This window comes from Typha angustifolia, chromosome 11, assembly GCF_048772165.1.
Source record: "Typha angustifolia cultivar Huaian chromosome 11, ASM4877216v1, whole genome shotgun sequence".
NCBI lineage: Eukaryota > Viridiplantae > Streptophyta > Magnoliopsida > Poales > Typhaceae > Typha > Typha angustifolia.
The window spans coordinates 15,984,052-15,999,136 of record NC_133249.1 but is presented as its reverse complement, the minus strand read 5'-3'; the positions used below and the strand labels follow the sequence as shown (position 1 = coordinate 15,999,136).

The 15,085-nt window shown below is 40.2% G+C and overlaps 3 protein-coding genes across 3 annotated transcripts; all 3 read left to right on the top strand.

Moving 5' to 3' along the window:
- On the top strand, positions 1–1,701 carry LOC140770747 (UPF0481 protein At3g47200-like). The gene has a single exon (XM_073112006.1). It carries the CDS (start codon positions 132–134, stop codon positions 1,566–1,568), a length of 1,437 nt encoding a protein of 478 aa, XP_072968107.1. The 5' UTR covers positions 1–131; the 3' UTR covers positions 1,569–1,701.
- A 2,212-nt stretch (positions 1,702–3,913) lies between these two features.
- Positions 3,914–5,299, top strand: LOC140770670 (UPF0481 protein At3g47200-like). The gene has a single exon (XM_073111921.1). It carries the CDS (start codon positions 3,944–3,946, stop codon positions 5,297–5,299), a length of 1,356 nt encoding a protein of 451 aa, XP_072968022.1. The 5' UTR covers positions 3,914–3,943.
- Positions 5,300–11,991: 6,692 nt separating this feature from the next.
- On the top strand, positions 11,992–13,418 carry LOC140771031 (UPF0481 protein At3g47200-like). Its single transcript, XM_073112386.1, has one exon. The coding sequence runs from the start codon at positions 12,048–12,050 to the stop codon at positions 13,347–13,349; it is 1,302 nt and encodes a 433-aa protein (XP_072968487.1). The 5' UTR covers positions 11,992–12,047; the 3' UTR covers positions 13,350–13,418.
- The last annotated feature ends 1,667 nt before the right edge of the window (positions 13,419–15,085 follow it).

Below are 15,085 nucleotides of genomic sequence, written 5' to 3'. Positions count from 1 at the left end.
ATGGCTAGCGTCATAGTAAAAACGAAGTCTGAATGAATGGATGAAGGAGAGAAAAATATATCTCCATGAGTAACGAACAAAAGCTTTCAACTTATTAGTATGTGTCCTTAATTAATTCTCTTCCTGCAACCATGGACGCCTCCTCAGAGCCCTCTGCATGCGATGATATCTGCGGAACCACGGCGGAGAGTACTGGAGCAGTAGCAGCAGCAGAAATAGAAAATGCAGAAGATGCTGCCTCTGTAATAGACGTGGAAGCTTTGGCAAGTGAGATGGCTTCAGCGCTTGATTCGTTGCGAGAAACCGATCCTTACACCATCACCCGAGTCCCCACCTATGTTCGCGAGAGAAACAAGAAGCTGTACGAGCCAATGGTGATCGCCATTGGCCCGTACCACCACGGCAGGGAGCATCTCCAAGAAATGGAAGAGCACAAGTGGCGATTCCTGCGTGACCTCCTGTCTCGGTCCACCAGTGAGGCCAGCTTGGAGGTCCTCTTAGGAAAGATGAAAGCCTGGGAGAAAGAAGCACGTAGGTGCTACAGCGAGAGCATCGGTCTCACAAGCAAGGAGTTCGTCAAGATGATGCTACTTGATGGCTGCTTCATCATCGAGTTCTTCTGGAAATGTCAAGAAGGAGACTTGGACAACAATAAGTTCTCTGGCATTCAATATATATTTTTGGACGTGCTCTTATTGGAAAACCAGATCCCCTTTTTTATAATAGACGGGCTGTTCGAATTAGTCGTCGGCAGTGCTGCTGAAAGCCGTGAAAGACCGTCCCTCGTCGAGCACATACGACCTATATATCTGGAGATTAGTGGTGTGAGAATGAAGAGCCAGACGGTGTCACCCCCCGCCAAGATCCATCACTTACTCCATCTTTATTACCACTGGGTTGTGCCCGCCGCCATGAACCCGAGTTGGTCAGATCACCATTCCCCAACACTAGAAAGGCTCATCTCTCAGCTCTTCTCTTCTTTTCCGCCGATGAAGTCGGAGAAGCCGACTTCTTTTATCCCATCAGCTACAGAGCTCCGCGAGGCAGGTGTGACCTTCAGGAAGAAGGCTTCGCCTGATCACATGCTCGACATAACATTCCGGAATGGCGTCATGGAAATTCCTCTTAATCATATCGAGGACTCTACCAGAACTATCCTCACCAACCTCGTCGCCTTCGAGCAATCCATGCTGGATGGCCCGATGAACATAACGAGCTTTTCTTTGCTCATGGATTCGCTCATTAATACGGAGAAGGACGTAGCCATTCTCCAACGGTGCGACGTCATCGACCATTTCCTTGGTAGCGAGGAAGAGGTGGCGCGCTTCTTCAACCAGCTCGGCGAGCATGCTGTCATCGATCTAACCGACCATTACTTTTCTGAGTTGTTCAGCGAAGTGAATTTCTATCGCGACTCCAAATGGCACAGTTACAGGGCAAGATTGGTGCATGATTACTTCAGCAACCCATGGGCGATCCTCTCCTTGGTGGCGGCCCTCATATTATTGGCTCTTACTTTCTTGCAGACCTTCTTTGCCATCTTCTCCTACTTCCGTCCTCCTAATTGATTTCACGGGATCTGCTTCTTGTTGTTCTTTTTGCCTTTTAAATTGCTTAATTCAGTTGGGTTGCGTTGGAATTGTCGATTTTTGTAATAATACTTTTGTTAGATATGATGATTTTGTCTTCACAAACAGAGTGTTTTTTTTTTTAACATAAAAAGGTTAAAGAGCAGCAGCCAATGTCTAAATTTACGCTATATATCTGAGCTAGTACCGCATCTGAAGTATCAAAGGCGACATATTTAATTCTTGAGGGGTTTAGACATATCGTCGGCCATCCCTCTTTCCCACACTCAGTATCCGTCCTTGTCCTATGTTGGCAGCCTAATCAGCTACCGTATTATATAATCTATGGACATGTATAATTTTGACATCAATAAAATGGTGTAAAAGACTTCTATAATCTTGTATAAAATGATCTACGCACCAAGGATTCCTTCAAAATGGAAGCCAAGTCCATTGACATAGTTTCCAAAATGATCCTTTCCCGTTCCTTTCCTACTGCAGTTTGAAGAGCCTTCCTCACTCCTCGCACGTTAGCTTCAATTAGAAACTCAGACAGGAACTAATCAACTCCTGCAAGCAAAGGCAGCCAATCAGAACCTATACCAACATACCGTGCTGATGGACCAAATGTCAAATTAAGGACCCATCTGAATTTAAGTTTTTTGTCCGTCCTAATGGAGGAGAGTTCCACCCCCACAAGGACCACACCCTTTTAAAGCCTCTTCATGTTTCTTTTCTTTTCCTTTCCCTTATAGTACACCATAGCCATCCTCATACTGGTCCAAGCCACCTTCTGAGGAGAATTGAGTATGAGGATCCTTACAAAAATCCTTTAGCATTTCCGGCTTTCAAGATTAGCCAGAACCCAGTGGCCATAGTAATCTGGAACTTGATCAAATCACCCCCTTCAGGAGCATTAGCCTGGCCAATCTATTGCAAAATAAATTTGCAGTGAAGGGTATTATCGATGAATGTGACCCCAAATTCCAGTTGCAAACCTGATTTCTTGGAAAGCCCACACGTAGGGCAAGTGTTGTCTCTGGACTGAGCCCAATTCCGTTCAGATGGGCTTTAGTAGGGATCTTACCAACAGAAGCTTCCAAGCAAAAATTCCAACTCTTGGGCTGATGGGCGACTTCCACATCTTGGCCCAGCCCAGCCAAACAGAGTGAGGCCTGGGCCTAAACAATCATAGGTAGCCTTCATACGGGCCTTGCCCAAATCCTCACAAGCTCACATTTGGGAACCCGTTAGAGAAATCTCTGGTAGGAAACCTCTCTACTTGGATATATGTTAGACAGTTTCTCCTTGGCCGAGTAAAAGTTTATCAGTCACAATAGGAAAGTTATTGGTGCCCTGAGGAGATTGATGTAATTAATACCCATCGAGCAAAAATATTATACCTGCTGGAGGTATTTGTTCTTCTCAAGTTAGCTAGCTATGAGTTCATTCTGACCTTAATTTGTATGGTGAAGTAACGGTATATTTAATGATGCTTCTTTGTCCCGTATCACCAAGAAATAAGTTGAATCTTTTACACCTGAGATTGAACACGATAAGATAAGATTTGTTCTAGGTTTATCTTCTATTTCACGCCCCAAAATAAGCAATAAGAGAACAAATAAGAACACTAGCTTCAAGGTCTTCAAGTAAATTCCATCCAATCTCTGTTGCTATTTTGCTAATGGGAAGAAGATGACATCAATTGCACGACAACATCGTCAAACTATATATCTAAAAAGGTCTTGTGCTTAACGTACATATCTGGAAAAAGATATGAACATAATTAACTAAAATGTATAAGAGTATTCGGAAGAGAGGATAGATGGTTGTCAAGTAGATTATAGGGTTTATTATTTCGATGACTGAGCAAGAGCAATCATGCTGTGGGTCTCCTCCAAAAGTGCAGTAATCTGGATCTCTCTCCGATGGAGAGAGGTTTAAGTGGGAAGCTTCATAAAGCCTACGTCGACAAAGAGAACTAATTAAAGCAGTAGAGATCGAGAAGAAAAGAAAGAAAAGAAGAAAAGAGGAAAGAATTGAGAGACCAGAGAGTAGGACTATTTTATCTTTTAGTTTGCGTGCGATGTTAGCATTAGCTATTCGAGACTTCATCGTGGTGCGGATCCTCTCCATGACTGTTTTATGAAATTAATTCTTCCGCGCAACTAAATTTTCGTTCGGATTGTACAAGTAACCAATCAAGAAAAGCAAACAAATTTATATTCCTCAGCAACGTGGTGGACGTACGTACGTATTTCGATATATAGGAATGATTATAAAGAGGTCCTTCCCTTCAATGTCGTGCAACCGTGGCCTCCTCTCTGCTTTCATCATCATCATCATCATCATCATCCCGTGATATCCCTACGACCATGGCGGGAAGTCCAGCAACTGCAGCAGCAGCAGTAGAAATAGAAATAAAATATGCTGCCGTAATAGACGTGGAGGCCGCTTTGGGCAGAAGGCTCGACGCCTTACCAGAAACGGAGCCCTACACCTTCTCCCGCGTCCCCGCCTATATTCGTGAGAAAAACAAGAGCTTCTACGAGCCAAAGTCGATCGCCATCGGGCCGTACCACCACGGCCGAGAGCACCTCAAAGCCATGGAGAAGCACAAGTTGCGGTACCTGCGGGACCTCCTGTCTCGGTCCACCACCAAAGCCTGCTTAGGAGACTTGTTAGCAAAAATGAGAGCCTTGGAGGAAGCAGCACGCAGGAGCTACAGCGAGAGCATCGAATTGGCGAGCAATGAGTTCGTGGAGATGATGCTACTTGATGCCTGCTTCATCATCGAGTTGTTCTTGAAGTTGGACGAAGGAGGCGGCACCCTCTCCAACATGGGCCGGCTGGATTTTGAATTTATCGATATGGACTTGCTCTTGTTGGAAAACCAGATTCCCTTCTTTATAATCAAGCATCTGTCCGAATCAGTCGGCGGCGGCGGCGGTGCCGAAAGAGGTGAAACACCATCCATCATCTCGCTCTTGTATAAACATATGAATATCGGTGTGCAAAAGAAGGAGACGGTGCCACCACCACCGCCCGAGGTCCATCACTTGCTCCATCTTTATTACCACTGGTTTGTGCTCGCCGAGGAACCGAACGCGTCGAAGAGTCATGACAGCCCAACTCTGAGGAAATCACTCTCAAAGAGATCTCGTAAACCGGGGTATGTAATCCCATGCGCTACCTCGCTCCGCGAGGCGGGTGTGAGATTCAGGAAGAAGAAATCGCCCCGACACATACTCGACATAACATTTCGGAATGGCGTGATGGAGATCCCTCCTATTCCTATCCTAGACTTTACCAAGCCATTCTTCACCAACCTCGTCGCCTTTGAGCAATCCATACGCCTTGGGAAGATGAGAATGATGAGCTTCTCCGTGCTCATGGATTCGCTCCTTAATACCGAGAAGGACGTAGCGATTCTCCAGCACTGCGATGTCATCGACAATACGCTGGGTAGCGAAGAAGAGGTGGCCCTCTTCTTCAACCAGCTCGGCGAGTATGTTTTCGTCGACCCACAGAATCATTACTTCGCTGAAATGTTCAGAGACGTGAATTGCTATCGTGACTCCACATGGCACAAAAATAAGGCAAGATTGAAGCATGATTACTTCAGCAGTCCATGGGCGATCCTCTCGTTAGTGGCCGCCCTCGTATTATTGGTTCTTACTCTCTTGCAGACCTTCTTTGCCATCTACTCCTACTTCCGTCCTCCTAAGTGATCTCACTTCGCTTCCTTCCAATCTTTAATTTGCTAAATGTATGGTTTTTGGATTGTTCGGATCTGCTACTTGCTGTTAATTCTTTTATTGTCTCTTGAGTGCTAGCTATAGAAATATTTTGTTATGAGTTGTTATTGGGTTGTGTAATTTGCCATCCTCGTAAGGATGGTAAATGATTTCGGTACGCCTCTTCGCGTGGTTTTTGGATTGATCTGCCCTACTTCTTGTTGTTTAATTTTTCTTTTGTCTTTAATTTTTGTGCTATAGGTATTTATGAAAGAGAGATCGTTGGGTTCAGTTGGGTTTATGTTGGAATTGTCTGAGTTCTTATTTGCACCTGTTATGTCGTAATAAAAATTGACTACCGTACGTCTTTCTTTCAAAATTATGTGACTCAACTTTGGCCCTCCTTTAAAATAAATAAATAACTAAAAGCTCTCGCCTAACCAACACTGTTTGAGATATTCCCGTTTCACTAATCCTATAATCTAGACCTGAATTTTCCCTTTCTTAGGTTGGCTTGTCATGTTAATCCAAACTAATCTTACATGGCCCACATATATAACCTCCAATGGGTAATATCTATTATTACTTGGACTCTCGAAAGTTTTTTGTTGACCTTCTGTAGTGGACTCTCAGTTGAGAACCGAATAATTGTTTCACATATGATATTAGAATAGAGATCGAGTCTTATATATATTGAGATCTTACCTATGAGTACTCTTCAACTTACCAATTCCCCCCGGTTGGTCTCTGCTGGTATGTAGGTACGTTTAGCTAGTAAGCACACCCATTCTAGAACAAATTTTTTAAGAGTTTTCTCATGACTGATGAGAATGGGATTGTTTGGTTTTATATCTTTCAAGCTGCAATATTTGTAGCGTTAAATAGGAAGTTAATATAAATAAAAGTTTTTGTATCTTTCCTTTTTTTTTAATTTTTATTAAAGTTGAGAGAGAATGTAATTTGATATCTACTTAATTGAAGTGAATATCGAGATGCTGCACCTAAGCCACTTAAAGTCTTTGGAGAAGATATCTCTTGGGATTTATAAATTTAAAAATATTCCATATAATTCATTTTATATGTGTAGAAGCATTTTCTTTTTTAAATACATGGAGTAGTTACGACTTGACGAGATTGATGTTACTAATAATTACCAAGCAAAAAATTACACATGCATGGTGGAGGATTTGTTAGATTTCTCATATTAGGGGTTCATTTTGACCTTGTTACTTTCATGAAGTAATGGTATAATTAATTAATGGTACTTCTTTGCCTCATTCATATCACCAAGAAGATGTTGGTTTACACCAGAGCTTGAACGCTTTAAGACTTGTTCTAGGATTATCTTCTATATCATGTTCCACGCATTAACCAATATAAGAAACGAATAAGAACATTTCAAAATTTTCAAGTAAAATCCATACAATATATGTTGTTCTTTTGCTAATGGAAGAAGATAATATCACTTGTACGATATCATCATTATATTATCTAAAAGGTCTTGCGCACATTAATTGCTTGTGCTGTCGAAGCGTACACTTAAGGTATTAATCCTGAAAGAAGATTCGAACATAATTATTACCTCAAAAGAAAGTGTAACCGATAGACAGGAGAGATGGTTGTAAAGTAGATTGGAGAATTTATCATTTAGATGATGGAGCAATCATGTTGTTGGTCTCCTGCTAAAGTGCTCCTGATCTCAGGTTCCGGTGGGAAGCTTTATAAAGCCTATGACAAAGAGCATAAAAGCAGTAGAGCGAGAGCGAGCGAGAGAAAGAGAAAGAATAAAGAAAAAGGAGAAGAAGAAAGAGAGAGAGAGAGAGAGAACAGTAGAAGTATTTCGTCTTTTAGTTGGCGTGCGATATCGGCATTGGCTTTCATAGCTGAGACTCCACCAGGGAGTGAATCCTCTTGATCGAATAGTTGCGAAACTTTCATTGTACAGACTGCACAAGTAGTAGATCAGAATATTCTAGCTTCTTCAACTTGGCGGACGTACTTAGATGAGAATGACTATAAATATTCTTTTTCAACTTCCCCCTCCTTCCTTCATTATCGTGCATCCATGGACTCCTCTTTGCCCTCTTCATGATATTCCTAGGACAACGGCAGTAGAGAAAGAAATAGAAATAGATGCGGAAGCTTTGGTAAGTGCTATAAGACCGGAAGGTAGGATGGTGAAGCTTAGGCCGAAGTGTAAGGCTTTGCCGAGTTCATTAATAAGGCTTCACCTGGTGCAATAGCCAGCAGCAAGGTCCTCGTCGTATTTGGGTACGTCTTCATACTCGCCAACATGCGATCAGAGGCTCATCCTCACAGATAGGCGATAGCTCCATCTGTCGTTTAAGTTTGAGCTATACTAGTTGGTTCAATCACGAGGACACGATATTTAGCACGAGTGGCATGTGAAAATCCGCTGCATGCCTTCAAGCACACGGTGTACAATTTCCAAGTGGGCTTTACGTAGCTAGGATATATATATATATATATATATATTTTAATAACTAACTTAGAGTGCACCACTCAGGCCATGCTGGAGCTGGAGAGGCTCAAAGGCAGCAGACTGTTAGACGAGAATGGGACATTTGCACCTTAAGTCTGCCCTAAGTAGGCAGATGAATCTTAAATGGCTGCAAAGGTCGCATCTCAAATGGGTGTAAGAGAGAGATCGGAATACTAAATTCTTCCACCAAGGCCAAGATGTACCAGCATTGCAACCACATACCTGGGATTATGAAAGAGGATGAATCCTGGGTTCAAAATCCGGACGAGGTTAATCTTCTTTTGATTATAACATCATTATTTTCTCTTAAAAACTAACACATTTTTCACTATTTTATATCATATGAAAATAATAATGATACTTTTATTCTAAATTATTTCTCATTTAACTTTAATATATATATATATATCTATCTATAATGAACACAGTTCCCTCCAAACAACATTTCTAAACTTATTAGCTAGGCCCGAAATAGCTTATAAGAAAATTGCGGGCTTTCGAGCTTCTAAGCCCGTAATAGTTTGTTTTCGCTTCTTCTTTTTTTCTAATAAAGTTTACAATTGAGGACCCTTAAAAGAATTTTTTTTAAAATCCCTAATGCTTGCAGGTTTACAAGCCTTAAAACTTTAAAAAAGATTAATTATAAAACAACATAACCTTAATGGTTCCGGACATATAAGCTTGCCTGTAACCTTGTAAATTTCTTTAAAAAAGATAAGAAAAAAAATGCCATCATTAAAAAACTTATATTTAATAATGATATTTTGGTACTAATATACTTCAAAGTCAAAATATCAGAAGACATTTTGGTCCATTTTTTTTTTATATATATTCTCATTTTATCTCCAAAATAAATACATTTTTTTTTATATCACATCAAAATTAATTATTATACTCTTATAGTAGTCCACAATCAAACGCTACATGTTCTTTTTTTAATTTAAGCTAACAAAATTTTGGTTAAAAAATGAGGTTAGCCACGTTCAACTGCTAGACTCAAACTAACAAAGTATTACATATTTAAGGACCTCTCTTCCAATTCAATTAGACAGCTTGATCAAGCATACAATCGCATGATGCTCCTAAGTCTAGGGTTCATTAGTAGTATAGATGACAGAGAGCAATCATCTTATATGGCTAAAACAAGTTGGCAGGTCAATGGCAGACTGGAAGTAAGTTTCGGTACTTAGGACCATAATATTAAAAATAGCTCTTTCTTGCAAACAAGATGTCTTATGGATCTAAAAGAGGTAGTTGTAGATGATGACAGAGAGAAATCCATGTTATATTGCTACAAATTAAGTTGATTTTCGAAGACTTGAAGGGGTAGTTGTGGATGACGAAGTAATCATGTGAATGGATGTTCCAAGTTGTATAGTTGAAGTAGACGTTCTTAATTAAATATAACTCCTACTTTTGTGCATGCATATGATAACCCTAGCTGACTTTGCAACTAATAGGTTCGAACCGGCAGGACATATAATTAAAATTAATGTTAAATATGAGTCGAAGCACAAATTCGTTTACTACCATCAGTAGTCTAGAAGGTGATGTGTGGTGGTGCTGGTAGAAATTTATATTTAGGTTTAGATTTTTACGAGAAAATGAGGACAAGAAGTAAAAGAAGAGGGAAAAGGTACACATAATAAGTTAAATTAATGGGGGCCAACTACTTGTGCTATTGGTTACCTGGTTGGGCTCTATTCCGGTGCCTCCAAATCCCCCCCTCCCAAATATTTTGGTCACGTAGAAATCTCCTCCACTGCCAGAGTGGATTAAGGTAAACAATGATGGGTTTTTTAAAAGATCAGCTCGAATTGAGAGGTGTAGGGTTTGTAGTTTGATGGTTTAATGGCTCTCCTTTAATTATAGTTACTATATGTAAAAGGTTTATACCTATTTTTGAAGTCGTATCTTAGGCAGTTCGAGAGGCCTTTCACTTGGTTAGCCACTTCACAATTTAGCCAATTTAGAATGATTCTCTCCTTGTTGCCAACATTCTAGATCGGGTCCAGGTTAGTCCAAACATATTGTTGGCAAAATTTCTTCAAATGTAATATCTCTCATGTATTATGTAAAGTCAATCATGATGCTAATTAGTTGGCAAACACGAAACGTTTATCAAATTTTAGGTACTCTTGGTAGGGCTCTTTCTAGGCATTATTTTATGGCTTTTAAATGTTGACTTAAGCAGAGCTTATTGTAATCATGGGCCTTAATTAGTATACTTTTTTCTTTAAAATAATGTACTTGTTTGTCAAAAGTCCAGAAAGTTATAGAGATATATTATAAAATTTTACAGCTTAAAGTAATTTTAGTTCAAAATATAAGAGGATAAAATATATTAATCTTAATTTATTGTTTAGATGACCGAACAAGTAGGAGAGTAGTTGCCCTGTTGATACCAGAAGGATGTAAGTAGTATCATGAATGCATGGCATGATTAATATAGAGGTACAATCACTATGCCATGGTGTCAGATGATAGTTGATGTGTTCTCCGTTGACTTTTAATCAAATATAAGTATGCAACTTTTACGAGTTAACTACCAATGTACACTACTTGGGCATATCAAGCTGTAGAGAGAAAAGGCTGGGTGAAATTTAAAATGACAACTTGAAGGTCAACGGGCAGGGGAGGGGCTTTTAGGGGAGGTGGGGGGTGAATTGAGTTCCCAGTGTATTGATTTGGGAGAGGTGTGGGGGTGAATCGGATTCCTGATGCTTTAATTTCAAATGCTGCAAATCATGATATGTTCCCATTGCATTGATTTGGGATTTAATTGAAATCAGAAAAAAGAAAACACCTGAACTACTTTGTAGTGGAATTGAATCTTAACGGAACTTGTGGAGAGAGGACGACAATTAGGTAACCTGGAGAGATCCACTGCTTACTGCAACCATTCACAGTAGTATCCTGAATTCACGGCATGATTAATATTGACCCAATCACCTTCTATGATTCTCGATGGTGTCAGATGATATCTACTGTATATCCTGCTGACTTTTAATGATATATAAGGGGTGGACCTAGCAATTTTTTTTTTCTTTTTGATATTTGAGAACCTCACTTCCGGTTCAACTAGACCATTTGAAGTATACAATCACATGATTGCTCTGTCCTCTAGCATGTTGTGCTTAATAGGTGGAAGGTAGCGGAAGTAATACTAACGCCCACAAAGTTCTTCAATTGAGTAGTATTGGACAAATGCAATTCAATTTGGGAAAAACTCAAGTGTGATGCTAATGATAGAGAAATAGCAATCAAGTACTTCTAAACAAGTATAAGAATGCCTATTGTCAGTAATCATTAGAGAAATAGATAAAATTTACATGATTTAGCGATATGCCTACATTCACAGGCTAGTGCAAGACTTCAATCAACTAATCAAATTCAAGTACAAAAAGTTTTCTCAACTCTAATCTCCCTCAATAAAATATTAGATAGTTTACCTCTTAGGTTTTCACTTTTCATAATAACCCTAAAACCTGAATTTAAGTATTTATAGAGGTAACTTGCTGAAGAAGGAAACTCTTGACGCATTCGAACATCCACAAGCCCGTTAAAAAGAGCTCGCAGAACGTCAATCCGAAATGCAGGAGAACGTTTGAACGTCCGTAAACCTATTCAAACGTTACTGATGTACAAAATCTTCTTAAGTCTCTTGGGCGTTCGAACGCACCTAGTACATAGGGCGCTTGATATGAGCCAATCTTCAACATAGCTTTCTTTAGTTGTAGATGAGGAAGGAATGATGATAATGCATGCTCCAAATTGTCTAAGTTATCTAGCTGAATTGGAAGAAACGTTCTTAAATATGCAATAAGTTCCAGTGTTTGGTGGGATGCATGTGATCAACCCGGTGGCACCCTAACATAACGGAATACCAGGACTAGAAAGTAAAATTAATTGATATTAAATATCACAACTCAAAACTACGACGTGCCAACGATTTATGTTAGTGGTTGGATATTTAACTATGCATATGATCGATGGTCAAGGGCAAATTTGTTAGTGTAAGGCAAGACTGAATGGTAAAGGGATTATGTGCATGGATGGTTAATTAACAAGATCGTACAACGTGCTGGACTTAGTATAAAGAGGACGCTGCGTTCCCCTTGGCCCCCTTCTTCCTTCAATATCCTGTAGACCATGGAGCGAAGCACTGGAGCAGCAGCAGCAGAAATAGAAAATACAGAAGATACTGCTGTAGTAGACGTGGAAGCTTTGGCAAGTGACATGGCCACAAAGCTTGATGCCTTACTAGAAAGCGAGCCTTATACCATCGGCCGAGTCCCCGCCTATATTCGCGAGAGAAACAAGAAGCTCTACGAGCCAATGGTGATCGCCATTGGCCCGTACCACCACGGCAGGGAGCACCTCCAAGCCTTGGAAAAGCACAAGTGGCGATTCCTGCGTGACCTCTTGTCTCGGTCCACCACTGAGACCAGCTTGGAAGCTCTCTTAGGAAAGATGAAAGCCTTGGAGAGAGAAGCACGTAGGAGCTACAGCGAGAGCATCAGACTGACAAGCAAGGAGTTCGTCAAGATGATGCTACTTGATGGCTGCTTCATCATCGAGTTCTTCTTGAAATTTCACGAAAGAGACTTCGTCAACAATACGTTCCCTGGCGTTCAATATATACATTTGGACTTGCTCTTATTGGAAAACCAGATCCCCTTTTTTGTAATAGAAGAGCTGTTCGAATTAGTTTTCGGCGGTACAGCTGAAAACCGTGAAACACCGTCCCTCATCGAGCTCATCCGTCATATACATATGGAGAGCGGTGATGTGAATATGCATAGCCGGACGCTGCCACCCCCCGCCAAGATCCTTCACTTGCTCCATCTTTATTACCACTGGGTTGTGCCCGCTGCCGTGAAGCCGAGTAGGTCAGATCACCATTCCCCACCACTAGAAAGGCTCTTCTCTTGTTTCCCGTCGATGAAGTCGGAGAAGCCAGAGAGATCTCATAAACCGACCTTATTTATTGCATCAACTACCGAGCTCCTCGAGGCAGGTGTGACCTTCAGGAAGAAGGCTTCGCCTCGCCACATGCTTGACATAACATTCCGGAATGGCGTGATGGAAATCCCTTTTAATCACATCGACGACAATTCCAAGCCTATCCTCACCAACCTCGTCGCCTTCGAGCAATCCATACTAGATGCCCCGAGGAACATAACGAGCTTTTCTTTGCTCATGGATTCGCTCATTAATACGGAGAAGGACGTAGCCATTCTCCAACGGTGCGACATCATCGACCATTTCCTTGGTAGCGAGGAAGAGGTGGCGCGCTTCTTCAACCAGCTCTGCGAGCATGCTGTCATCGACCTAAGCGACCATTACTTTTCTGAGTTGTTCAGCGAAGTGAATTTCTATCGTGACTCCAAATGGCACAGTTATAGGGCAAGATTGGTGCATGATTACTTCAGCAACCCATGGGCGATCCTCTCCTTAGTGGCAGCCCTCATATTATTGGCTCTTACTTTCTTGCAGACCTTCTTTGCCATCTACTCCTACTTCCGTCCTCCTAATTGATTTCAAGGGATCTGCTTCTTGTTGTTCTTTTTGCCTTTTAAATTGCTTAATTCAGTTAGTTGGGTTGTGCTGGGATTGTTGATTTTTGTAATAAAACTTTTTTAAATATTCGAATACTTTTGTTAGACATGATGATTTTGTCTTCACAAACAGGGTTCTGTCCCAAATAGTCGATTCTTTTAAAGGTTGAGGAGCAGCAGCCAATGTTTTAATTTACACTATATATCTGAGCTAGTACCACATCAGAAGTATCAAAGGCGACATATTAAGTTCTTGAGGGGTTTAGACATATCGGCCTTTCCTCTTTCCCACACTCAGTACCGGTCCTTGTCCTATGTTGGCAGCCTACATAGCTACCTTATTATATTATCTATGGACATATATAATTTTGACATAATAAAATGGTGTAAAAGACTTCTATAATCTTGTATAAAATGATCTACGCACCGAGGATTCCTTCAAAATGGAAACCAAGTCCATTGACAGTTTCCAAAATGATCCTTCCTCGTTCCTTTCCTACTGCAGCTTGAAGAGCCTTCTCTCACTCCTCGCACGTTAGCTTCGATTAGAGAGATAGAAACTAATCAGCTACTGCAAGCAAAGGAAGCCAATCATAATCTACAGCAACATATCCTGCTGAGGGACCAAATGGTCAAATTAAGGACCCATCTGAATTAAGTTTTTGTCCGTCCTAATGGAGGAGAGTTCCACCCCCACAAGGGCCACACCCTTTTAAAGCTTCTTCATGTTTCTTTTCTTCCCCTTATAGTACACCATAGCCATCCTCATACTGGTCCAAGCCACCTCCTGAGGAGTATTGAGTATGAGGATCCTTACAAAAATCCTTAAGCATTTCCGGCTTTCAAGATTAGCCAGAACCCAGTGGCCGTAGTAATCTGGAACTTGATCAAATCACTCCCTTCAGGAGCATTAGCCTGGCCAATCTATTGCAAAATAAATTTGCAGTGAAGGGTATTACCGATGAATGTGACCCCAAATTCAAGTTGCAAACCTGATTGCTTGGAAAGCCCACACGTAGGGCAAGAGTTGTCTGGACTGAGCCCAATTCTGTTCGGATAAAATAATTTCATATTCTCATAAATAAAATAATTTCTCGAGTGTCGTGTGTAACAGGTTAGTCTTGAGATTAATACATTAATTAGAATATTATTATATATTTGTCTACAATACAATTCAGCTATCGGAATTAAACTATTCTTGTCCGTAGACGTGCAGTGGATCTGAAGACAAAATCACCTTGGCTGCTAAGAAAAGTTTTTTTTTTTTTTGACAATAACTAAGTAGTTTCGGGGGATTGATCCAATTCTAAATAATTATTATGAAAAAAATTATTTAATAATTTTATGACTTAGTAATTTAGTTTAATAGATTGACTTGTTTGACAACTTGAAGGAGTAGCGCATTAGTTTGAAACATGTCAAAACAGCATTTAGTTCAATACAATTATTCAACAATATATATAATTTAAAATTTAGACTAGACAACTTACTATATTAGCTAAAATATAGTAAAATCTAAATATCTATGTATTTAGAAAGTGTTAGCCATTTATCTAACCCATATTTATAAATAATTAAAAGAAAAGAAAATTATATTTTTGAAAGAAAGACTGCAGGTCAACTTTTATTACAAAACAAAAGGATAATTAACAATGTATATATCTGTCTACACAACAAATACAAATAAGAATTACAATCCGAACAGAATCCAAATGG